The sequence below is a fragment of the Notothenia rossii genome (genome assembly GCF_949606895.1).
Source record: "Notothenia rossii genome assembly, chromosome: 10".
NCBI classification, from domain to species: Eukaryota; Metazoa; Chordata; class Actinopteri; order Perciformes; family Nototheniidae; genus Notothenia; species Notothenia rossii.
In genome coordinates this window covers 57,884,532-57,911,212 of record NC_136908.1, presented here as the reverse complement: position 1 = coordinate 57,911,212, position 26,681 = coordinate 57,884,532, and the positions used below count along the sequence as shown (strand labels likewise).

Below are 26,681 nucleotides of genomic sequence, written 5' to 3'. Positions count from 1 at the left end.
CTGTAAAAAGGTCAGAAACATTTAAATAATCATAAAATATACAAAGAACTAAACATCGTTCTGTGTATTACTCTTTCTTTTTTTTACAAACCACTGATTTAAATCAATCTTAAATCTATGAAATTGAGAAATATGTCTATTTTAGCAAGTGTCAGTAAAAAGTAATCACTAACAAACGTTACCAAGTGATAATGTAACGCGTCACAGTACCCTATGAGCAGATGTTACCGTGAGAGAGAGAGGGGAGCTGCTGCTGCTGCAACAAGAGACGAGACGCGTCTTGGATCACAAATAGGGATGCAGGGCGCATGCGCACTGGGCTCCGTTTACTGTAGGATATTCACCGAGGAGGAAAAAAAGGGGGCAGGCAACAAACCAGGCTTATTAAAAAAAAAAACCCGACTGGTGCAATGTAAATAACCGGCAGGAGGGACACGAAATCGGATTTTCAACAGGTAGGATTTTGATTGATCTTGTGATCGGATGTCTGTCTCTCTCTCTATTTCTCCCTCGCGCTCTATCCGTTTTTTTTGGCCTTGTCTTGTGTGGTGGCTGCGATTCTGGGCAATCCATAGCGCGGACTTGGGAATGATTCTAGTCTAATGGAGGTACGGATTCGGTGATGCTTTATCCAGCCGAGTTGGACGCAAAGGACGATGATTTTACCCTGCTTTTTTGTTTTTTCACTGAAATCCCTCGGATTCAGACGCGCGTAAACGATCTAAGGACGCTTTAAAACGCGTAAGTAGACTCCAAACGGCGATATTTATGTAATCAGATGTAACCATAGCCTGTGTCATTTCATAAAAACAATGAAAGCATACATATCGAGTGTAAAATCACGGAATTTTATTATCAGCAGGCTTGTTATTATCGCTACCAACCGATCCGTTTCAATCCATCCTGACTGGTAATCACACCCGCGCACTCTCAAGCCAAATGATGTCGAAATGCGGCTTTAGTGTCTCTGAATGTAAATGCTACTCTTTTTAATTACTTGTATAAAAAAAAGAAGATGAGGAGAATTGACTGGCTCAATAAACGCCCTAATGAGAACACTGCTTATTAACGTGAGGACAGTAATCCAGTGAAGCTTTAATCAAGACAAAAACACGGATGCTTTATTATGTATGCACCCTCCGTCGATTTTCCACCATGCACGAAGGCTGTGCGAGTTTATTCGAGGCACCCACAGCTTTAGAGAGCCGTCCTCTGTTCTGCAGGGTGTAGGGTGTGATCAAGAATAGCTTATTTTGGACTGCATTTCTCTTAATGTTTCACCGTGCGCACGAAAAATGTCCCTAAAATGACATATCCAAACCAAGATTTTTTTTTTTCAACCAGTTCAGAAGCGTCGTTTCTTAATGAAGTCTGGGCTATGCCATCTTTTGTTCAGGAAATTCCGAAGCCACTTGAAAGAATTGTAACAGATTCATCGTCTGCTCAAGCTCCATCACTGTCTGTCTGTCTGTCTGTCTGTTTTTGACAAAGTATTCAAGCTGAGGCAAAGCTCTGTAAATCTAGAAATGTTAACCAAAAAAAACACAAAAATGGCATGCAGAGAGAAATAAGTGCTTATCTCAGTGTGCAGTTGAAAACAATGCAGCTGTTGTGTTGGACTGTGTGCTGATGAGTAAATGGTATTTTTTCAGGGATTTATTTTGTATTTCTTTTTAGGTGTGATGAGACAAAGGAACAAAGGATGCCTTAGAGGAGAGGTTGCCTATATGCCTGGAAACCTCTTCAAAGCACACCACCAAATGGATATAACGCCTCCCCCTGCCACCTCTAGATCATGATACTTGGCTGAAGCTATTCCGCTATCTTTATGATCCCTCCTCCATCTATGGCGAACTATAGCCATGCAGGGGACCACACCATCTTGCAGAATGTCTCTCCTCTCGCCACGTTCCTCAAACTGACCTCTCTGGGTTTCATCATTGGAGTCGGTGTGGTTGGAAACCTCCTGATCTCCATCCTGCTGGTCAAAGACAAGAGCCTGCATCGGGCGCCCTACTATTTCCTGCTGGACCTGTGCGCCTCTGACATCCTGCGCTCCGCCATCTGCTTCCCCTTTGTCTTCACCTCGGTCAAGAATGGATCGGCCTGGACCTACGGTACGCTGACCTGCAAAGTGATCGCCTTCCTGGGTGTCCTCTCCTGTTTCCACACGGCGTTTATGCTCTTCTGTGTCAGCGTCACACGCTACCTTGCCATCGCGCACCACCGTTTCTACACCAAGAGGCTGACCTTCTGGACCTGTCTGGCTGTCATCTGCATGGTGTGGACGTTGTCAGTGGCTATGGCGTTCCCGCCGGTGCTAGACGTAGGGACATACTCTTTTATCCGGGAGGAGGACCAGTGCACGTTCCAGCACCGTTCCTTCAGGGCGAACGACTCGCTGGGCTTCATGCTCCTGCTGGCGCTCATCCTCCTGGCCACACAGCTGGTTTACCTCAAGCTCATCTTCTTCGTGCATGACCGTCGGAAGATGAAGCCTGTCCAGTTCGTGCCTGCTGTCAGCCAGAACTGGACCTTCCACGGGCCTGGCGCCAGCGGGCAGGCGGCGGCCAACTGGCTGGCCGGATTCGGTCGAGGCCCCACCCCCCCTACCCTGCTGGGCATACGGCAGAACAGCAACGCAGCAGGCCGCAGGCGTCTACTGGTATTGGATGAATTCAAAACAGAGAAGAGGATTAGTAGGATGTTCTACATCATGACGTTTTTCTTCCTGGCACTGTGGGGGCCCTATCTGGTCGCCTGCTACTGGCGGGTGTTTGCGAGGGGCCCAGTGGTCCCTGGGGGCTACCTGACGGCGGCCGTGTGGATGAGCTTCGCCCAGGCCGGGGTCAATCCCTTCATCTGCATCTTCTCCAACAGGGAGCTCCGGCGCTGCTTCAGCACCACACTCCTTTACTGCAGAAAATCCAGGTTACCAAGGGAACCCTACTGCGTTATATGAAGGTTTTGCTGTTTTTTTCTCATCTTTGTCTCTAATTCCCTGATTGATCTTGATATGGGCTTGTTCCCATTGTACAGCGCACTCTCTCTTCTATCTCTCTTCTCTTCATCCTCCAGTTTTCCCTGCTGTTCCGCCTTCTCCTAGCCCTTGTTTTCAGAGGTAGAAGGTTGGACTGTCAATCACGAGGCTCTGCCAGGATGATTGAATACGATCAAACACGGAGGCTGGAGGTACTGGGAATACGCAGGAGGTCTGGATCCCCCCTCCTGTGTTTATGTTCTAGTAAACGGACATTGTGGAAGGCCATGCCAATGCAGAGATGCAAAAAGTTGAAAAAAATAAATAAATAATTGACAAAACACTCAAAACAAACCCTCTTGCTTTGGATATTTTGAAGATTCTGTGAGGTGTGAAATACGTAAAAATGAAAAGAAAAAAGAACAAAAAACAAAGATGATACCTCTCAAGGAATCACTGGAAATGTTTTACATTTTTGAGAGTTGCACTAAAAAGAAGATATTAAGATGCTTTTTTTTGGTCAACAGTTGCTGGTTGCATTGCAAGGACAACTTTTCTCTTTTTTCCAAACGAGACAATGAATGCTTTAATTTGCAACAGACTACACAACCGCTGTAAGTAAAGCAAAACTTGGTGACTGTTGGAATACACCATCACAAGAGGATAAAATGGTTTTAATGTAAGTGATATCTTTTTCATTTACAGGGCGGCGGGGGTGGGGGGGCGGGGGCTTAACGGTGGGGATTTACAAATCTGTGGTTTTTGAAGTTGCAACTTAAAACTAGAAATAATTTCTTGTAGTTTTACGATCCATAATGTCCCTAGTGTCTGGCATTGTTATTTTGTTCTTATCACCTTTTTGCAAAAAAAAGAAAAAAGAAGATGAAATGATGTTTGGTTTTTGAAAAAAAAAGTTGCTTTTACGAACAAACGTGTGCTCAAAAAATACATTGAAGAAAAAAGTTAAATGTGTCATCATATCCATGTACCTAAACACTATCATATTGTTACAGTATTGCCGATGCCACTCCGGGTGTTCTTGCCTTAATGGTTATGATATTGTCACGTTTCTTGGTTGTTGGGATTTTATTTATTTATTTTTATTTAATTCACTCCTAAAAAGCTGTTTTTTTTAGATGCGAGGGGAGGTTTTTTTCACATCGATGTGAAGTGCATGTCCATTTTTTAAAAAGCTAGTCCACTCCCATGAGCATCACAGGCCATACACTGAGCAGCCCATTTTTATTCTGCAATGGTTTGCTACACCCCACAGAGTGCTCAGAGCACAGGGTGTGTGTGTGTGTGTGTGTGTGTGTGTGTGTATGTGTGTGTGTGTGTGGGTGCATGTGCGTGTGTTTCAGAGTGTGTGTGTGCTGTGTGAATCAAACAACAGTCACTTCAAGACCAGAGCCTTAGTATGAAATCTTGCACAATTTGTAAAAAATGTAAAACAAAAAAAAAAATACAAAAAAAGACATTTAAGGCACACCGTCTTGTTTCTACTTTCCCTACATTTGCTCTCTAAACTGATTGTTTTCAATGACTTACTTTTTTCTCTTGTGGCCATTTTAATATTTATTATGTATTCTTTTTTTGTATATTATAGATAGATGTGTGTGTAAGTATGTGAGTCTTTCATTTTTGAAGTCCCGAATGTGAGTACAGTTTCAGTTAGGATTGCATTTGCTGAAAGTTAACTGTGTAATCTGTTGCTTTTTGAAAATAAAAAGTTTCCATTTTACAACATTTGTTTTTAATCCCTCATTGGGTTAAGGTCATTCTGTATGGTCATGCTAACAGCTGGAAAACATCTGCAAACCCCTTTGAGAATAGGGGCATCCATGGAAGTGTTTTAAAAAGGTTGCTTACAGTATGATGCATTGTTCATCTTCCTGCAGGTCTAAAATGTCCTTGCAAAAATGATTATATTTTGATTGCTAAATATTTTAAAACCACTGCTGAAATGTCCATATTTTGAACCTAAGCTACTAATGGAGGTTTGTATTGCTTCAAGGTCTTCTGTGTCATTTGTGATAACGCTCTCTTCTGTGTGAAGTGTGATCAAATGTTTAAATGTGTGCTATTTCGAAGATAATCGTATCTGTCATTTGAGTCGTTGGAACAGCTTTTAGAGACGGAATATATGCAATCCTTGTCATTGAATGTGAATTGTGTTTGACATTTCTTGGGAATAATCTCCATGAATATGCACATATCCTTGGGCACAGTCACACAGTCACACTTCCTCATTCTGTGTTAAAGGGGAATACCACTGAATTTCAGATATAATATATGCGAGAACTCTGGATTCATAAATACCCTTGCACTGAGCCCCATAGCCACAAATGACATGGTGGTTTGTCCCATTCCCTTTTTTAAGGTCACATTGGTGTTCAGCTGCACTGAACAAGAATTGAGGAAATGTGGAAATGAGAAGCATGGAATTATGGACAAATGAAGTCCAATTTCTCAGATGCATATTCCCTTTAAAGAGTACATACAATGTCCATATATGTATTGTGTGTGTGTACTGTGACATGTCTCCATGCCTTAATGTTCAAAAAGGTCTTTATTTTTTCTCATACTGCCTGTGCTGCAGCACCTCTTTTCACCCTCTGTCTGAAACCAGAGCCCAGTCCACTCTGATTGGCTATTTAGCGGGACATCTTTTAAACTGTCGACCAATCATGTAAAATTTTATGGAGCGGAAGCCAATAGTACTTTGGATTTTAGCTTTTGCAGAATTTTTACATTCACAAAAACCAATATAACAATTCAGGAAAGGAAAAAAACAAACAAAAGCAGGGCACTTAAAAATAATAATAATAATAATAATAAATGTGCCGTCTAAATGCCATAAATGACACATTTATAAAAAAATGTGTCCATATCCATGTTTATTTATTTTCACAAGTATAACGGTTTTCATCTGTTCCCCTCGGTAGAAAGGGGAATACAAAAATCCATCAGTGCCCCTATCATTAAACAAAAAATGTATTAAACCCATGATCATAAATACCACAAGATCAAAGCATGCTTATTCTTAAATTGAGTGGTATTTCCCATCAGAACTGTATAATACAAGATGAGCTTTTTAACCAAAATGTGCTCCTATTGTATCCCCTCCTGACATAAGAAATCAGACTTGGCTTACGTGCCTGAAAACACACACCAAATGTGATGCTGCAATGGCTTGTAAACACTCCAGGTAATGGCATGCAGGTTCCGCTGATGAGAAAGATCTATTAGGGATCCATTTTCATTACGATGTTGGCAATTACTGTTTTATTTTGGACATCATTCTAATTTGGACCCAGAAGAGCCAATTCAGATGTTGTGAAAGTATTTATTGACCTTTAAGGAAATCAGGAAATGTTATTGGTTTGGTTTTTAATACTTTTTTTCCCATTATTTCATCATAAAATCTGTACTGTGTTTTGTGAGATTGATGCAAGGGGCAGTTGATGATGAGAAAAATTATATTTTGTGGGATTTAATCTCTATACTGGGACTAAAACGGTGCTACTTGAGTGTGAAGCAGGAACTAATACCTCACTTGTGTATATTTTAGCCTCATTTAGCATATGCAAATCACAAACTGTGTCACTGTCAAGCACTGGCCCATTTCCTCGTTCATTTGCGTGCCCCAGTAATTCTGTTACTCTCCACGTCTGAGGGAAGATGACAGGCAGAGGTGGTCGTCTTTAAAGCTCTTCGTTCTGGCAGACAGGCTCTTACATTGAACTCTCTTTTCCCCTCAGAGGTAGAACGTCTCCTGAGAAACATGGAGAAGCATATTGTTCATAATCAAAGCGATTAGGAATCTGTAGTCTGCTGCACCATCTGACTCACTGGAATTGCTTCTTTTGCACTTGTGTTCAGATCATGGAAAAAAGCTAAATCATTTTGTAGTGAAGCAATTACTGGAGATACTTTTCATTTAACGATCAGAAGACTTCTCTATTGGATTTTGGCTGCCAATGAAGAACATAACAACCCTTAATTCCATGTCACTCTCATTGTATCTCAGCGGATTTGCGCACACAATATCAGTTTTTTAATGGACTGCCAATGGGTTCTGAAAAAAAAGCATCTCACCGTAACACTCATTTACTGTCTATAATTTGAGTAAATACCATCTGTTGACTGGCTTTTTTTCTCAAAATCTAATATCAAGCCTTTCTGCATTCTTAAGCATTTTATATTTAATGTATACGATGTACGCCAAAGCTTAATTAAAGTGCGCTACGGGCCTGTGCCGAGAAGCACTCAAATATGAAAATCTGCCTTGAATGGAACGGAGTGGACGACGTAATCTTCTGACAAGCTACTCAGAATAAATGAAGAATTGCTTTCTGTGTTGTCATCGCCCTACTCTGCATATTTGTTTGTGTGACTGCTGGAGCTGGAAAATTACTATGTTTGGCATAATTTCTCCAGGGCGGTAATTTTGTTTTGTGAAAGTGACATTTACCTATAATGTGTTTTGTGCGATTTTCCGTGGGGCGTTTGGTCAAATGGTTTCGTGACTGTGTGTGTGGCTGCACGTTTTTCATGCATTTGTGTTCGTCCTCACTCACAGGTCAATCCACTAATAGTGTGTCGGAACGGGCTGTGAAGCAGACTTCATGGTTCGCTGTCATCAAAGTGCAGAGCTGCGGTACTCTCCTCTCTAATGGGTTTGCAGCTTTATGGATAATGTGCCTCAGCAAATTGTAAAATGGTTATGATAATGCTAGGATCACAAAATGTGTGACCGTGTGTCTACATGTGTTACTCAAATGTCATATGATTTTTGTTTTTATTTCCCGCTGTTAAGAGTTTCATTCTGTCCTGCTCTCTGTTCATGCATAATCCAGCGTTGCTATTATAAATACGTGTCTGGGTATTATTTCAAATTGCTTTTGAAAATGAAAGGATGTCAAATGTCGCTAAAACATCTGAGACAATGTGAGCATATCCTTTTATAAATAATCATTGGACAGGCATACGGAGAATTGGATGATGCATTTAGCCACAACATCTGCATTTGACTGCATTATAGTCTCGTAATACAATATGTACCCATGATAATGAAGGGAGAATGTGGTTTTGGGTAAAGATGCAAGAGGATAGAAGATCCAATAAAAAACCAAGATGATTTCTGTTCCCTGAGGAGGGCGATCCTTAAAAAAAAGTGTACACATTTATGTCTGACGAGCTATTAAAGGCAGTTCAGGCGTCTGAATACCAATGATTATAATGTCTGATAAAAATGTGCAAGTGGATAAAACATTCCTCCTCATAATATCCCAGTCTTTAAGTCTTCATTTCCGCCCGTGCACATGCCTTATATAAAGAATATCCCTGCTTTAAATATTAACTGATTCAATTGCGGATGGAGCTTCAAAGGTTCCGTCCTGCATTTTTAAACAGTATTTTTTTCTCTCTCTGCTGTAATGTGAGATCCAGTGGAAGGATAATTTCAGTGGAAATTTGGCTTCGAGCACATTTTGAGGAGGTCTTAGTTCTATTTTTAGTGACACACCTGTATGCATAAAAAGGTATCTCTGACGTTTTTCACATCGTCTTTACGTTATATGTTACAGCTGCTTATTTGGTTGATGCTATCTCACCATATTGCTAGATGAAGGATTCTAAATGATAGCTTTCTGAAAATCATTAATGAAGTATGACAGTTGTTAGGCATGACTAAGTATTTGTGTATCTGGATAATGAACAAATGTACTTTTTTGACATTGTACTGTTTGCTTGAATGCAATAGTTTCATCAGATGATTGATATCACTTTCATGGCTGTATGCTAGATATATATTCATTTACCACCATCAGCTAGCTTAGCTTAGGGTGAAGGTAGGAAAAGTTAGCTTAGCTCTTTACATCTGATTACTTATTAAGCCTCCTGTTGTCTTCGGGTCAAATCTGACCGATTTACTACTTTCATCAATCATAACGTTTTTGTTTTAGATTCGATTGCATTAAGGCTTTATGATATCCTTCACAGTAGACATTTGAACATATAAAATTGCTGATCACCACTTTCTTTGAATTTTGGATGATTTAGTCAACTTCGTAACACCCATGGTGTTCTCGGTCAAAAATGACCGCCATAAAGAAAAGGAATTAGTAACCATCCGGATCAGATAAAACAATCACACACACACACACACACACACACACACACACACACACACACACACACACACACACACACACACACACACACACACACACACACACACACACACACACACACACACAGAACAATTTGACACATGTCCCACTCTTATGTGCCCATCCCCCCACATGGATCACACCTGGCACACGCAATACATGTTCCGTGTCTATTCTTTGTTACTGCAGTTTTTCATGTATACCAATAGTCTGATACAATATTTAGAGTTTGAAAGGGTGTTAAATTAAATTTGGTGATGATTAATGGTTTTTGTGTTAATGTAATAGCAGTCAAAACAGGACCGGTCAAATTTGACCGCCAACACCAAAGTGATGGGGGGAAACCGAAAACAATAGGAGGGTTAAAACATTATATTTCTATTAAAGGAATTAGCTAGATTTTATAGTGTTGATGACCCTACTTCTCATTAGATTTATTAACTAATTTCTTAATGACTTTATGGTCTTAATTGCTACTTTCAGGACTTTTTGTCATGGTCCTATGTTTTTGTATTTAAGGTTTCCTCTTTTATTTTTGAAATATATTTTGTCTTTGAGTCTGGTCTGGTTTTACTTCCTGTCTTTTTGTTTCCCTGCCTGTACCTGATTGTCTAATTGTGTTCACCTGTTGCCCCTCTGTTTCACCTTTCCTTTCCAGCTGAGTCTGGGGTTGCGGTCGAATAGTCCAAAAATCAGCTCGTATCGTCTATCCCTATCGTCTATTCCTTGACCTCTGTGTGAAACGTCACAGGGTTAAGGAATAGTGGATAGGAGAATTCAAAAGGATTTAGGAGAAGAGACTGCGGTGCCTTGAGAATCCGACTGCACTTTCACTATCCAACGTATTTATGATGCGCCAGCGGACGTCATACATGTGCATGTGCGTCTGCTGCTGTGGGGAAACCACAGTTTTCTACAGCGAACTACATAATGTATAATAAGAACGAGGGACTACTGTAAACTCATCTAGAGACTCTGCACCGTGCTCTGATGCTGTTGCTTTATGCTTTATGAACGTGGACAACAGAGAAACATATTCTTTATGACCAAAGTTGGAATTGAAATAAAAAAGGAAAGTGAAACTTATGCTCGTCACCCTCTCCCTCCGGTCCACATTAATACAAATGATCCCAATACGTATGATTGTTTGAACTATGAAAAGATCTTAAAATCAATACAAATGTATTTATTATAAACGTTAGTCCTTAACATCTATAACTGTGTATATCACCATTCAAACATCTTTTAAAAGTTGAACAAACCCCACACAGCTCAGTAAAGACTGTGAAATGTTGACTTTATTTGATCATTTCAGTAAAAACTAACGTTCATATTTCTCTTTTTGATTATAATACTGATGAACGTTCAAAACAAAGCACTTTGGTAACTTACCACATACGTTTTAAAATGCTTAATAAGCACCCTAACGTTCATGATATAATTTCTCGGTCATAATCGGTTGTTTCCGTGAACGGCCGACTGTTGTGTGACGGCAAATGCTGTGGCCGCAAGGCATTGTGGGGCAGCATTTTCTCCTTTGCTTTCGTAAAGGAAGGTCCAGTGGTTCCTAAGCTAAAGGAGGTTATAAGGAAGTTTGAAACCTCCTTTCCTATCATCTAGAGAATTCGAACGGCTCTTATCATGGCTGCCACTGAGGGACTTCCGGGTCATTTCACTCCATTACTGAGGTTCCTAAGCAAAACTGACTATTCGACCGCAACCTGAGTCTTCTGTGTTTCTAGGCCTGTCTTCCCTTGTGTTCTTTCTCAGTTCATGGTCACTGCTTCCTTGGTTTGCTTCCTGGTTTCTTGTCTGCATATTTCTCGATATCCCTCGTCTTCACTCCTGTCTCCTGTGTCCTCCTCCAGTCTTCCCGGTTTGCTACTTTTTCTTTTGTTTGACTCTGCCTGCCCCTCCAGTCTTTTTGTGTTTATTTGTAACAGCTTTTATTTAATATAGCTTGCCTTTTTGTTTATACTGTTATGCCTGGATCCCCTGTTTTATATTGTGTTCTGCCTCTTTACCCTTTCAATTCAACACAATGTTGATTTCGAAAATTAGGCGATAAAGGCATGGATGCGAGTATGGCTCCCTGGTGGGCGCTACCCCAGTATTGTCGAATTTGTTTTTTGTCATAAATAACGGAGATTGAGGGTGCTTGTAGGCAGGTTTTGATGCCTCTGTACAGAATCAGGATAGCTGTTTCTTCTTGTTTCAACGCTAACTGGCTGCTGGCTACATCTTCATACACACATGAGAGAAAGAAATTGGCATATATCCAAAATTTGAAAATGTTTCTTAAAGCTAACCAAATACTAGGTTTCCTTGTTCTTATAAAGCTTCTGTTTCTGTTGTTCTACCATAACAGAAGCTCTTGTGATGCTGCAGGATTACAAGTGGCTTACATGTTTGTGTTTGTCACAGCTGCACACAAATGTGGAAACAATGTTCTGATATCTCTCGCTACATTGTGTACATTCTGTCGCAGTACACAGCAGGCAGAACTGGGCTGTTTATAGGAATGTAAACGCTGCGTCGTAACGCCATCATGCTGGGAATGCAATGGTTTGAGTGTGTTCAGGGGTGCAGGTCAGGATGTAAGCTTGCGTAGGTTGTGTTTCTTTACCGTTAAATCCTCTTGGTTGCTGTTGGAGTCGAGAGTAAACACGTCCCTTCGCTGCTAAGACTCAGGATGAGTGAAGGAGGATAGATCTAGCTTGGTAGGGTTAGTACTTAAGCACACTGAAGTTGGGATATGCGAAGAGAGAGTACTGGTCGCGTGTAATCCTCCAACTAGGATTACCCGTGTCTTTCATGCTAGATTAAAGAGTCCCCTGATGCCATGCCGTCCGAGTCCTGACGGGTAATCAATGCGCTTGACACAATTTATCAGCAGAAACATCTTGGCCATCTTTCTTACTGCCTGATAATGAGTATGATTAAGGGTGGTTTTTGGGCTCAGAACTCCAGATCTAGGGAGGTTAACCAATCGCGAGCCAAGTGGTCCCCTGCTGTCTGTGTCTCTGTGCAAGTTAAGATAATCATCTAATCGACCCCACACATGCAGTCTGAAATGAGGAGAGCTGATGACGTACCTAGGGTGGAGAAATATGTGGGTCACATGAAAATGAAAGGACTATGGTGGCTGGTGTTGGAAACATCTGACTGAATAACACCTCTCCCCCAATGAGCAGGCGGCTCCTTTTATTTCACCCAAATTAGACCAAGCTTGTAGGATAAAACTGACAAAACTAGCAAGCAGTGCAAACAGTTTCCTAACAGACTAAAATATTCAGAAGATGCTATCAGGCTTATAGGGGCTTTCAGAGTATTATGCTCCGCAGCAAGGAGGCTGACTCCACCATGTTCTCATAGCTCTGTATTTGCGGAGGGCAATCTGTCGTGATGGAAAGCGAAACATGTACATTATGTTGCCTATTTACAGCATGCAACCAGCTGCTCACATCTGCTCACAGTGAGCCTCAACCGCGCCCAGAGGGGCAGAGAAAATAAATATTAGAGAGGAATTTGATGTGGTATGCAAACATGCGTTCGGAATAAAGCTTAGATCCAGCTTTTAATTATGTCTTTCTGAAGATTATTTATTTATCTTGTTTTTTTTGCGTCATGGCAATTGGGGAAAGTGTTTAGGGGTGTTTAAACAGGCGATTTGTTCCCGCTAATTCGACATGTTTTGTGATAAATCCACGGGTTTTTTGGAAAAGGGAGGCGCGGGTGGGGGGGATGGGAGGGAGTTAATCCACTCGTTTTTCTTGTGTTCCAGCTTGTTCAGCGCGCACACACACACACACACACACACACACACACACACACACACACACACACACACACACACACACACACACACACACACACACACACACACACACACACACACACACACACACACACACACACACACTCTCTCTCTCTCCCTCTCTCTCTCTCTCTCTCTCTCTCTCTCTGTGTACTTCCCTCCCTCCTTTATTTTTGGAAACATCTAATTCTCGTCTCATTCTTGTGAGTCAGGCCCGTCATGCTCACAAAGGCTCGGTCTAGCGAGCTCTCCCCTCCCCCTCCCCCCTCCCCTCCCCTCCTCTCCTCTTCATCCGTGTCTCTGCCGTTTATGATATTAGAACAGAAGAGAGGCGAGCAGGAGGAAAAACAGAACCCTCCATCTCTCAGGCGGAGAGGCTGAGGGGAGAATTACTGCACAGTGAATTCTTAATTTGCCATATTTACATAGGTGACAGGTAATGAATGGATGCGTGCGCGATGGCTGATGTAATAACCACCTAATAATGGGGCATTGAGAAGGTGATAGCCAACTATTTCTAACCTGCACATTTCAAGCATTTATTCTCAATTTGTGGTACAAAATCAAAGCACCTTTGTTGCACCCATCTTAATTTGTAGAGCAGCTGATTGATGATACCTGGCTTGACTGATAGACGCGTCACCTGCACTTCTGTTGTCCATTCGTTGTTTTATCAACATGTATATATTTCTTTATTTCCTCGCAGTGGCTCCAAATGCATCAGTTAATTACCTTGTTTGCAATGCGGTGTCATTGCTTTGAAGAGTTTTCCTGCATGTGAGCGCATCACTTAGAGGAAAATCTACTGATTTAAGTTGCCTTGGAAACACGAGAAACACTCACCTCAGCGTACTGGCTGTTTTGGCTCAGGATTAAATGGCTCTGCTGGGTTTGTGTTTGAAATCACTTGCAGGAGAGTATATTTGACTGTTTCTGTTATCTCTGCGTGCGTGTTGGAACAGAATGATTCATCTGACTTTGTGCTAATTATAGAGATAACCTGCTGTAACAAATCAAACATTTTTTTGCACTGCCCAAAATTGTTGGATTTCATTTGGCTATGGGCAAGTGCTGAATGGTAAAGTATTATTTCAATGTGTTCATTATGTGCTGCTGTATTTGTGTTTGCCTGTGTAGATAACACTTTAATCAAGAGAATAAGCTTAGGTGCATCAATTCCCATGAGACTTTTTTTTCTTAGCTTCCTATGGATGCATATCTGCAGGCATCATTTCGAAATGTATCTGCCATCTTAGAATCTGTGCTTCATCCTTGCGGGTGGGAAAAATATGACTGTTTTAGAAGTTTTTTCTTCAGTGATGTTTTGGAACAAAGTGGCCCGGCAGCTTGCCTTCAGAAAATGTTTCTTTCCCAGTAAACATGTTGACAGTAAAAAGTAATTTTCCAGCTTCTGTGTCCAAGGGATTGAATTTTCCTCTTGAACAATTATATTTGCTGCGTAGCTATAATAGCTTTTCTTCTCAAACACTGATTACACTGTTGGTATTTGCACAATTTATAGGTCTATCATACACCAGTTCCTTCAATATTTGGTATGGTGTGTGTTTGGTGTGTGTTTACCTTTTAATATCTTATGCCTTAGATGGGGAAAAATCTCCAGTATAAAAAACCATTATGTTAATTGAGATGAGGTGTACCTGCTGGCTGCGCGTTGAGCAGTCCCTGATGCGTTTTGCATTTTTGTACGGTGTAAATAGAGCAGTAAAATGGCCTTAAAACTGGAGAAAAAACAAGAAAGCAGCACAGAGGCATCATCATTATAGTCCCCAACAACAGAAGCACATGCCCTGTTTACTTCTGACTCACTGCAGCCATTCCTCCAGCCACGGGGCCCCAGGTCCCTCTGGGCAAAATGCTTTCAGTTACATCACATATTGCAACAGAAAAGCTGCCACCCTAATAAATCACAGCACTGCTTTGGTAGTTTACATGATATATGTGTGAACTGTACAGCTGCTATTGATTGAATTGCACTCTGCTTGTATTACCTACTCACTGCATATACCTGAAATTGAATATACGATAAATATTTCGAGGCTTTGTGTATGCGCCATGCAGATGATTCCGCTTGTTATTCTACGTTTTTTTATTATGTAATTCTATAATTATGGAAATGGGGCCCATCGAAAAATCTTAAATCCTTCCTGACAAATGTTATGCCTATGTTTTAAAAGGCCACATCCGGAGGGCAGATGTGAGCGATCGTCTGTTTTGCCCCGCGCTGCCCCGGGATGATCGTCCATTTCTCAACCTGATTGTTAAGGTTCAAGCACACTGAACTGTAAGTCACCTCCATGTGATTTCTTTTCATATCAAATCTATCATCCATTTGAGTTTAAGTTGTCTTATGCTTTCATTGTTGAACCTTTTTGCATTCATGACACTCCTAGAAACACAGCAAAAAAAGTGATTTTAGACGTAAAATGAAAAAACTGCTAAATTAGAAATCTTTCTTTTACCAAAGTGACAGAGCTGTGAACTAAAAACATTCCGAGAGACTATAGGGCACAAAAGCACCTCTTCCTCATTGCTTCTTGGAAGATGTTACTTAACTGTTTTGCCCCAAGCTCAAGAGGAAAAGCAGCTGAAAAAAGCTACTCCAGCTACATCCTCTCCAGCCATGCAGCCACCTTGTAGATGTTTGAAAAATGACTCCTAAAAGGGTTTTCTTGCAGAGGTTTCCTTCCTGCTTACCACAGAAACTACTCTCCCCCTCACAGCTCTCTGGTTACCACATGAGGTTGCATAGCAATGGCCTAACATAATGGGAATGCATATTTAAACAATCAGATTGCCACTCTGTAATTACACATGATATAACTTGTGTTACGGGGCCGTGCATGCATGGCCATGTTTGGCATTTCAAATGTACATATACAGTACTTCAGATCACAAATAATAAATGTCTTTAAAAAATAGATAGGTGAATGCACTTGACTTTTGGATGATGTCCTCAGTTGTCTTTTTTTTTACATCAATAACACAGTAAAGGCTATGTATGACAAGCTAAGTAAGCATTATTATTACAGTATGTCAGCAAAGACATTTACTTATTTTATTTGTTCTTCCCTCGCCACTCTATGGGTAGAAAGCAGTGCTGCAGATCCGCTGCATGTCTAGGGTCAAGAGCTATTTCTGCGTAAACTGAATCCGAAATTTTGATCACTGACTCCAATTATTTCAATGAACACTGGGTCACATCAGCTTTAGGGGCAGGCTAAAAACAGCCAAATTCCATTTATTTTGGCAAATGAACAGCTACAGATTGATTGTTTTGTGGACGGATAAAAGAACAAAGAGATGCTTTCTTGTTTCTACGTCACATTCGATCTACATCTGAGTCTTTTGTAACATGTCATGTAGTGTGCTGCTATGTTACAGAGCCTAATGATGCGGTGTGAGCCAGTAGGTTCATCTTTCTACCCGACATTGGATGGTCAGCATTGGTCGAGAGAACTAAGTGGCTTGGCTTTTGTTTTCTATAGCTATAGCTCGCATGTTGCTGAACTATATACACAAAACATTGCATAACAATGTGTCTGCAAAAGGTATTTGAAGCAAAGAAAAATGCTAAATTGAGTATTTAGTTTGATTAAGAAGTTTGTTAATACTGTATTTCACCCATGTGCATAATAATAATATGTTTATGTATTATAGCACCTTTCACAGAAATAGATTTCACAAAATGCTTCACAAGTAAGAACAAAAGTTAAAGTTAAAACCACAGAAACATGAATACAATAACCACATGAGGCAGAAATGTACGGTCAACATAAAAACAAAACACAGAGAACGTGGAGTTCTGAAAGGAACTGACACAGGACACATCACACACATTTCAAATAGAAATAAAAGCCAATGTAAAAAGATAGGTCTATAGTTTTTTAAAAGCTTCTACATAGACTGCAGAGCGGATGGCTATAGGGAGAGAGTTCCTCAGTGTTGGAGCCACCACCTGAAATGTAAAAGCCAGATGTGATACTGTATAATGACTGAAAATGTACAGAGGTGAAGGCAGAAGACAATGAAACTCGCATGTATGAGATTAGTTGGGAAACATTACACGAAATACTGGGGGGGATTTTAATGTTTATATAATCAGTTCAGTCAGGAGCTTGCTTGGCAGCTGAAGGCTATGGTGTGTCACTGATATGATTACCTACTCATCCACAGCTCTGATCTCATTGTTCCCTGACATGGAGGTGACCGGATAATACATGCATAATAATGTAGGAGTGTCCTGCAGATAAGGCTTTGGCAGTTACAGCGGGAAAAACACTTAGCATCTGAGATCAATTATAAAGGATCAGAAAAACATCTGATTCTGGTGCATTGCATGTTCACATAGCTAACACTTGAACAAAAAAACTGGATATATTTAACAAGTTTATTAGAGAGAAGTCTGAATCCTTGGTAACACCTGGCAGGTTGGATTGAATTAGCCTATATTCATGTGAGCGAAACACAAAGATGTAATCGTCTACTGTTTTTAATGTAATGGCACCAGACAGGGTAGGGCTGGTCTTGGCTCTTGTGGTTGCCTAGCAACAATTGAAAGTCAGTTTGAAGCATGCCATCTTTTAGCTGAAAGAAAATGTTACCCTCAAAGCACCACGCGCTGTTGGAAATGCACAACAGCTCAACCTTTCCATGACTTAACATGAGATAAAGAGGTCACCGTGGCAAAGACAGAGTCCTCATTGATGTGTAACATAATCGTTGCACAGTGGGTAATAAGAGACGAGCGCGGCTGAATTGGGAAGCTTCCAGATGTAATTATGAATTAGCATGGCTGATGGCATTGCTGAAATTAAGCATTTCCTTGCAAAAACTGAAGGAAATGCAACACATAATGGGTCAAAAAAGTGTTACTTCACTGTGCTTGTGTAACAGCCCAAATCTGCAAACATCCTTGTGCTTTCTCCTGAAGCCAGCCTACCTGTCATACTCGCTTGTAAAAGAGGCAGCAGCAGTGACAGGATTTTCGCAGAATAAATTGCATTCCTTAGCCAATGTTGTCACTGAACTGAAACCTTATCCCTGAAAAGTTTCTGCCAACTAAATCGCTGTTTCAGACAGCAGGGCGGTAGCTATGTCCTGTAGCTGCAGTTCTTCATCTTGAGATACACAACGGAGAGCAAAGCATGTGAATATGGCAGGCAGTAGCTTAGCTTTTGAATTAATTTGGTGTCTTTTATGCCTTTTTCACTGTAGCACACAGGGGCTTTGACACTCATCAACTGGTACGCTGGCTAAGCTAACCCAGTTGAAGCTATTCCACCACCTAGCCTGCTCCTGAAATGTATTACAGGAATAAACTTGTGGGTTTTCTTGTGTCTTTTAATTGTGTATTAAACTATAAAAGGACTAACTGCATTGCGTTTTTGCGGAATGTCAATCCTTGAATCCATGACTAGTGAAAAATGGTGCTAGTATAAGGAATACTAGCTCAATTAAAGAAGTGTTGCATAGAAATGGATCATTGTAATGGTGATTTTGTGAACTTTTAAATTGTTTTTAATAACAGCTAGTGTTCAAACTGGACCCATTTGTCCCATTAGCATTGGAAAGCTAGAACCTAGTATGTAAGAGTATAAAGTTTCTAGCATTAGCTGTTTTCCTGCCAGTCTCCATAACAGAGCTTAAATAACCTCCAGATTTAAATAGAGCTACACTGCTTTGTTATTTGTTCCACATTATATTTCAGACTGAGAGCATAGACAATGAGCCCTGGGCTAAATGGGGGGGGGGGATTTCTTCCCTGGATGGTTTACACTTGCTTGATTCTGTTTGGTACTTCTCCGGGAACACTGAATTGGTTCAATGAGGCGTCAGTTCTGTCAGTTCAGTGTATGCTTTTTGATTGCACGCCGTCTGTCCCTAATCGAACCCACTGAGCAAACACTGAAAAATAAAGCCCATGCATTATTGAGTCATCTGGACTAAAATAACAACTACCTTCAGTGAAGAAAAAAAAATCCTCCAAAGTATGAGATGACAGAGCGTTGACAAAGGGAGATGTCATGTTGGCTTACGAAGCGATAACTCTGGCTTTCAAAACATGGTGTGGAGCCGAACCGAATTATGTTTGTGACAATTCAGGATAGGGTAATTAAAGCAAGGACAAACATGCTTAAATAAATATTTGAATCTCAAAGCCTCAGAGATGGTATTCTGTTTCCTTGCCGCTCAGGTTTTCATTAGGAGAGCAGGAGGCAGTGGCTGTTAATGCGCATTGGCACATTGGCACACAATGGCTTTGAAAATGAAACTGTCAGGCTGAGGTAGTGAGTCGATCAGTGGGAGAGAGCTTGAGTATTTCTGACTAGTCTCATCTGGTTTCTCTCCCTCTATATCTTTCTATCTGGCACCCTGCTCCACCCCGCCACACCCCCCTCCTCAGACAGACATATTCTCATCTGCAGTCTCACTGCATTGGCTTGTGCAAGCTATAAGCTGAGGCTGTCTGAGTGGCTCCGTGGACTTTTTTATTTTGACTTCTCCCTTTTCCATGTCTTGCTTAGCTGCCGCTGCAAATGTAGCTTCTTGTGGTGATATTGCATTCTGTGGTGTAGGGGCAAGGAATGTGTTTAGGTTGTCACTGGTACACCTGCTAATCATTTTAGTTTGTTAAACAAGAAAGCGGAGAGTTTCGAGAGCCTTAAGGTCTGTTGAGCGCTTCGTTAAGAAGTAGACCTATGCCGTAAATACAATCTAAGGCTCCTTTAATCAGCTGTCGGACAGAACTACCTGTGTTATCCCTCTAAGCGGCTAAACTGTCAGTGTTTGCATAGTTGCTAGAACATGTTGCTGGTCCCATATCACTTTTTTTTTGTTGTATTTAGTTATTTGGCTCCACAGTTGACCCTTTGCTTGGCCTCATTCTCTTTTTTGGTATTTCTACACCTCTCACACATCACATATGCCCCTAACAATCATACTATTGGCAGATTTACTCTTAGCGGACCATGAAAACCACTTTAGCATATTAACATGCTGTGCCTATTTACGGTTGCTAAGCTATGACTGGAAAATCACAGTCAAGGTAAGTGGTTTAGCAAAGACATGGATGTCCTATAAGAACTGGAACAAATTGTTTGTTCTGAAATGGAGGCTAGACAATGAGAATGTAACATTCTGAATTTTAACTTAAAACAGGTTTCCAACTAGACTAAGGCATGTTTTCTGAAAAATAAATGCGAAACGTTGATGTTGTATTTCAATTCATACTGAAGGAAGCAGCCTACAAAAAACGACCATATAGGCCGATTGTTCATACCCTTATTATGACCCAGAGACACGTTTTAAAGTGTATGTTGTTTCTTACACGACCACTAGAGGTGCTCTAGTGGTCGTGTAAGAAACAACATGTTCCCGGCCCGTTCATTGCAAACACTCCGGAGGGACGTTTATTCACAAATAAGAAATAACCCTCTTTGGACAATCCTAAATTGTAGAATAGTTTGGCCATTAAAATGCTTTTTGATTTGATTTCTGGCGAGAAGTGTATATTGTACTCTTAGAATCCACGTCCTGTCGATGTGTAGGATCTATAGTTTGATAGATATTACGAAGATTATTTGAGGTCTCCCCAGGATAACGTGTAAGCAGCTTCCATTTAAAGTTAGCGTGGGTGAAAACAGTTTTTCCGGTCTCGAAGTTTTTATAATAAACCGGATATATTCCCTTCACTGTCAAATACACAGTGATATCTGTATTACTCATCAACTAAAAAACATCAGTTTATCCTTGTTAATTACACAATATTGATTGGTTTAAATTGTGTACAATGTTTCTGTGTTTTTAACCTTCGATTCCGAGAAACAAATAGTTTTTTCGTAGTTTAGACACTACCGTTTCCGAAGACACTACACTACCCAGAATCCCCAGCTATCGTTTGGGACTACAACATCCGCCTTGCTTTACAAACCCCGTGATTAGTCATCAAGTCCTGTGATTGGATGTTGGAGTGGCAGTGCGACAAGGTTACGCTGAGCGTCACAGCTCTATGAAATGGAATGGAACCAAAACTGGAATTGGACGGGTCCAGCCACAGGCTCTCAGAATCGAAAGAGAAAAACCTATGGGAAAAACACAAAAGCATTGTACACAATTTAAACCAATAAGTGTCGTATAATTAACAAGGATAAACTGATGTTTTTTAGTTGATGAGTACTGCAGATATCACTGTTAAAACATTTGATCATTGGTTTTATTATGAAAACGTTGAGACCGGAAATACTGTTTTCAACCCGTAACTTTACATGGAGGCTGCCGCATACCTCAAATCATCTTCGTAATATCTATCAAACTATAGATCCTACATATCGATAGGACGTGGATTATAATTAAGCAATAGCTCACGACAGGCCGTGGTATATGCTCATTATATCACAGCTGAGGAGCGTGGTTCGGCCCGCTGCTTTCTTGTTCCAGTATGAAAAGCAAACAGCCCACCGGTATACTGTTTTTCTCAGACGCGGAGGAATACTGACTTGTTGTGAAAAGTAACTTACAATTCTACCCGTGGTATACGCTCAGTATATCACGGCTAAGAACCAATCAGATTGCTTGATTTGACTTGTCCGTTTTATAAAAGTGCAATATACACTTCTCGCTAGAAATCTAATCAAAAAGCGCTTTAATGGCCAACTATCCTACAATTTAGGATTTTACAGAGAGGGTTATTTGTTTGCATTCAACAGGAGCACTAGAGGGCGAACACTTTAAAACGTAATTATAGGACGTATTAAGCGCTTGAACAAACGGCATATTTGGTCGTATGAGTTGGAGGACTTGTTGGAAGGAAGACTCAATTGTGCCGCTAGATATGTGTTATTATTACTCACCGCCGCATAACACTTTTCTGTTAGAATACACCTGCAGGCTCCCAAAAATCTTCCCTTGGCCTTTTCAAAGAAACAGTGGCTTTAGAGAGACTTGTAAGCCTTCCTCCACAGCTGTGTGATGCTGATCGGATCAATCAAGCACTAAGAGGAAGCTGTTTGGACGTGGAGCGGGATCCATCCATTCCCACCTTGACCACAGACATGCAGGTTACACTGTCCCTGTCTGCCTTATCTCCCGGTGCACGACTCAACTTCAGACCCACAAGCTCCGGTCCGGGCCCAGCTGAAGATAAAGCCCAAAATAGAGCACTCTCGCTGACAGCAAGGCAGCGCCAGATAAGTCCACAGCTTTGAGCTAGATGTGGGGAGGGGGGGGGGGGGGGGATGCTGTGCAGGAGAGAGACAGTAAGCAAAATATTGTTGTAGTGAATGCAAGGTGTTCATGGGGCTTTGTTGCTAATGCTAGCCCTTTCACCCACTCCTTCGACCACAGATAAGAGAGGTCGAAGTTAAAGAAAATGTAGAAATCTGTTTTCCCTCTCTCTTTTCTCACAGTGGACGACATTGATTGTACTTATTGACCCATGTAGCTGAATCCCCAGCCAATTTTGTCGTCATGGCTTACAGCGATAAGAAAATTACTGTGTACCGTGTTCACCTTGTTGTGCGTGCATGTGCTCGTGCCCGTATGTGTGCGTGTCTTTTGATGTTTGCCCTTGCTCGCCTTTAGCTTTTTTATTTAGCCTCTGCCACTGTAAAAGTGCTTCTAAAAAGGTTTTCCTCCGTTGGCATGCGGAAGCCAATCAATAGCTGTGTGTCTTAGTAAATTAGATCATGTAGACAAGAGGCAGTCGTCAGCAGAGCCATCCCAGAGTAACCCCTTGCCTGGTTAGTTCATTCTCCATTAGACAACGGCCCGGAGTAATTGAATTGGTCTGAACAATCTCAGGGCTTGGCCTCAGCTTTTTCTGCCTTTGACAGCATATATTCAGGTCTGATAACTTTATATCCTAGCCAAGGGTCAATGTGTAAGTATTTTCATGTGTATAGAGATAGTGTAGTGGTTAAGATCCTTAAAATTGGTCCACAGTCTGTCTCCTTAATGTCTTAAGACAGAGAATAGGGGCTTAAATACATTGCTAGACAAAAATAAAACCTTTTTTAAAACCTTGATTTTCCTGTAGAACCCGTTTATCTAAACCAAAGTTATGTTTCTAGTTGTGTTTTTCAGGAGGATTATGGAATAACTAGGCTACTGGCCCGATTTTCATTAAACTATATGGAAGGGTTAAGCATTAGCCAAGTAAGAACCTAGCACATTTTGGAGCAAATCCGATTCATGGGGCAGATACACAATGTATTTTCCCCATCTGGAAACGTCTGCAAGTATTGCCCTTTTAGTTAGTACATGTATCCCTACAAAGATAAACGATTTGACACTCGTAAATAACAGATCTCAAGCTCTCTGGGTTGCAAAATCCTAATAATGTCAGTCTTCTCTTGTTATTTGGGAGTAAATACGTTGTTGTGGCAATGATGAGATGCAAGCTAATTATCTGCTTCAAACCAATCAACGACAAAGCCAAGCCATCGCATAGAAAGACCCCTGTAGGAGGGCTAAGAAAGATTTAGAGGATTTTTCGTTGCTGATGAACAGTTCCAAGCCGTCTCCTTTGACATATTATATACTGAAATTAAGCATTCAAAGCATACAGGCTAATTATGACATTATTAGAACCCCCCTGTCTTCCTTTCTTCTAGCTATATTATAACATTACTTCTGAATCTGTTACAGGCACGCCAAAAATAGCGTTCATTTCAAAAAGAAGATATCCATTACCATGGTAGCTCTACAGAAGTGCTCACATTATCATAATTACAGAAATACAAGACGAACAGGCTTGGAAACTCATGCTGTTAGACCTCATATTGTCCCACAATCAAACACCGCTTTATAACCTGTAGCCTTTTATTATATTGATCAAGTGGTTTTAATATTGTCTTTGCATGTATCCTGCTTTTCAGATTGTCACACTTTTCACCCTGCAGTGTAAATATAGTCCTTTATAGTGTTACGATCAACAACTCCTTTAAGTCAGGCAAGCATTAGTCTTTCAATAACAATTTCTATCATCTTTAAGAACCTGTCAGTCATACATGCTGTTTTTATTTTTCACCCCACTTACTACATTAGATTTGCTGAGTTAGCTTTGATGCAAGCTCAGATGGAAAACAAGCAAATGTTCCAGTGAAAGCATGATGAAGTATTCACGCTGTTGGTGAACCATTAGTAGTGAGCTTTTCAGAGTCTAGCACGCTAGCTGCATTACAGCTTTCTTTCATCCTTCTATTTGTTCCTTATATTCCTCCGAGTTAACTGTAGTTTAGAACAATAATATTAGGAGGTTTGTGCATTGTTACACTGCTAAATCGATCAAGAATTCAGTTCCCATTTAAAATTGTGCCAAAATCTAATCTACGTACCCATCCCAAAGCACTCCGAGCATTTCACTGCTTTTCTATTAGCGATCCTAGAGTTGTTTCAACCCAAAACCCAAATATCAGGTGGGCTGTTTTTTCTGTAATAATAAAAAAAGTGGACATTTCCATCACGCAACATAATTGCTAAAACAGGTCCAAAAACGGACACAACAAAAACTGCTGTCTCAACAAGCCTACCAGGGGAAAGTATAAACTGAGTATTTTTCTACAGCCAATGTGAATGTCTTTCTGCGACAAAAACATCCAGTGGTGTATGTGGCCATAATCCCATGTGACATGAGCAGTCAAGGGGAAGGGATTGGAGGGCTTGGAGAAAAAAAGACAGAGGATGGCAACTCTGAGGGGAGAGGGAGAGACGGACGGAGAATTAAAGAGAGACTTCCCCTGTCCTCGCCTTGCAGAAAGACACTTTTGTCGAATTCAAGCTACCATTTATATCACTCTTTTAAAAATCTCCTTAAAGGAAGAGTCGGGGACCCCAGGTCTGTTGCTTCTCAATTTGTATTTAATTCATTCCCATTTATTTGAGCTACTTTGCAAGTTCAGGTAATAGCTTGCCGCTGAACACAGACAGTTGGCCAAACACAGATTAAAGTGGCGCATCACAAGGGAACTAATACTGGAGCTTACATGTGTGTCAGAACGGCTGCGTGGGAGTGTGGTTCATCATATCTAGAAAAGTATTTGTGTGTACTAAGACAGTGTTGACATCAGGATAAGCACATTTAATATAATGTCACCATACAGCCCAGCTGCCATACAGCATGGAGGATAATATTTATCATTCCTTAATACCCCAAATCCTAGCGTTTTCAATAAACATATCAAACCAAATGAAAAGATCACGAAACAATTTAAACGACTGTGAATGAAAAAAGGGATTTGGGTTTTATAGCTGAGTTTCTTTGAAATGCTTTCCTGTGTTTTTCTAATCTACTAATCCATCTTTCTCTCCCTATCTTTCTGCACTCCACCCTTTGGTCTCTCTTGCTGTCATCCTTTATACCCCAGCCACTCTTTTTGTTTATCCCTCCATCTCTCCCCGTCCCTCTCTCCCACCATTTCTCTTTGATAATGGCGGCCTCAGCGCGCGGATCTGCCGCCATCCATTCCAAGCAGCAGGTAATGGATTGAGTGCTGGACCTGATCTGGCTATGGATGAGCCCGTAGGTGTCTGAGTGGGCGTTCAAATGGATTCGGAGGAGCTCGCCTAGAACAACACACTTTGTCACTGCGGGCTTAGTCTTCGCAGATCTTCACTATCAGCGCCATCCCCAGCCCTTCTAACACAAAAACTCTTTAAAACAAGACAGCAGCATGCCAACATCTCGCTGTGTCGCTGCTTAAGGGACAGTTTGATACCGTCAGTCTGCTCAGCTCTCATTAATCCCGGCAATGCTGCACAAGCACACTGCTGTACTTCTCCCTTTTGTTCTCTGTTTTTAACAAACAAACAAACGAAGAATGATGGCGGAGCTGAAGATACAGAATTAATGCTAAATGAAAAATTATAAATCGTCCAAACAAGGATGTTCTCAGCGGTGATTCTGGCAGCTATTAGATGTTGTGCTCCAAGCGGTTGTTGCGCCACTGAGGAAGCAGAGTAAATGACTCCAAAAACCACAGGGATGTTGCAATCTCCACAGAATCCTTGCAGATACCTGGAAACCAGTATAAGCCAACATCTGTTAATGAATTATGGATGGAGATAAAAATGCATGTACTTGTCCTGTCTCTCTACCGGGGGATGTTATTTACAATCGCACAGAAATACGCTTCCCATCAGGCTAGTGCAATTTGCTATGACAGGTGGTATTCTATACCGTGATATACCGTTATGGATTATTCAGGAGCCATAAAGTGCATAAACTGAGATGATATGATCTGGAGGAAAGTCACATCGTAACATTTATAAAACTTGAGACAAAAAATATGGCCTAACGCCAGACTGAGTGTTGGAGAAATACTGAATGTACTCTTCTAATATCAGAGTAGCACATGATAACAAAAGCCCTACGTAGCTGTGTACGTAACAGGATGTATGAAGAGCGTCAGGACTGTTTTAGGCATATGATAGCTATGTGAGAACGATTAACATGATGATTCAGCCGCTATGGAGATAGACATATGACTGCTTTTTATTATTGCTTACGCCTCAGCTAATCTGAACTAAACATTGAATACTGCTTTGAACCGGTATTCTGCATCTTGTGACTGTAACACTCTCTTGTATTTAAGGCATGTGAAGGACACTGTTAGGGGAACTATTTGTCCCATGCAGCTTTGTGTCTGATGACTACTTCCATTCTTGCAAGGATAATAAATACATGTATCCTGAT

The 26,681-nt window shown here is 41.0% G+C and overlaps 1 protein-coding gene across 3 annotated transcripts; it reads left to right on the top strand.

The window, feature by feature from the left end:
• The first annotated feature begins 291 nt into the window (after window positions 1–291).
• On the top strand, window positions 292–25,372 carry gpr85 (G protein-coupled receptor 85). Of its 3 annotated transcripts, XR_013803262.1 has the most exons (3): window positions 292–455; window positions 1,678–3,659; window positions 25,354–25,372. XR_013803262.1 is itself a non-coding variant. In XM_079654370.1 (2 exons), the coding sequence occupies exon 2, from the start codon at window positions 1,829–1,831 to the stop codon at window positions 2,960–2,962; it is 1,134 nt and encodes a 377-aa protein (XP_079510496.1). In that variant the 5' UTR covers window positions 292–455; window positions 1,678–1,828; the 3' UTR covers window positions 2,963–4,511. The 3 variants fall into 3 exon arrangements, 2 of the variants coding, with proteins under 2 accessions (XP_079510496.1, XP_079510497.1); XM_079654370.1 differs by lacking the exon at window positions 25,354–25,372 and having other exon boundaries at window positions 1,678–4,511; XM_079654371.1 differs by lacking the exons at window positions 292–455; window positions 25,354–25,372 and adding an exon at window positions 464–741 and having other exon boundaries at window positions 1,678–4,511.
• The last annotated feature ends 1,309 nt before the right edge of the window (window positions 25,373–26,681 follow it).

Bases quoted from the DNA above. Each gene is read 5' to 3' on its own strand.
- gpr85 (XM_079654370.1), top strand. From the start codon at position 1,829: ATGATCCCTCCTCCATCTATGGCGAACTATAGCCATGCAGGGGACCAC.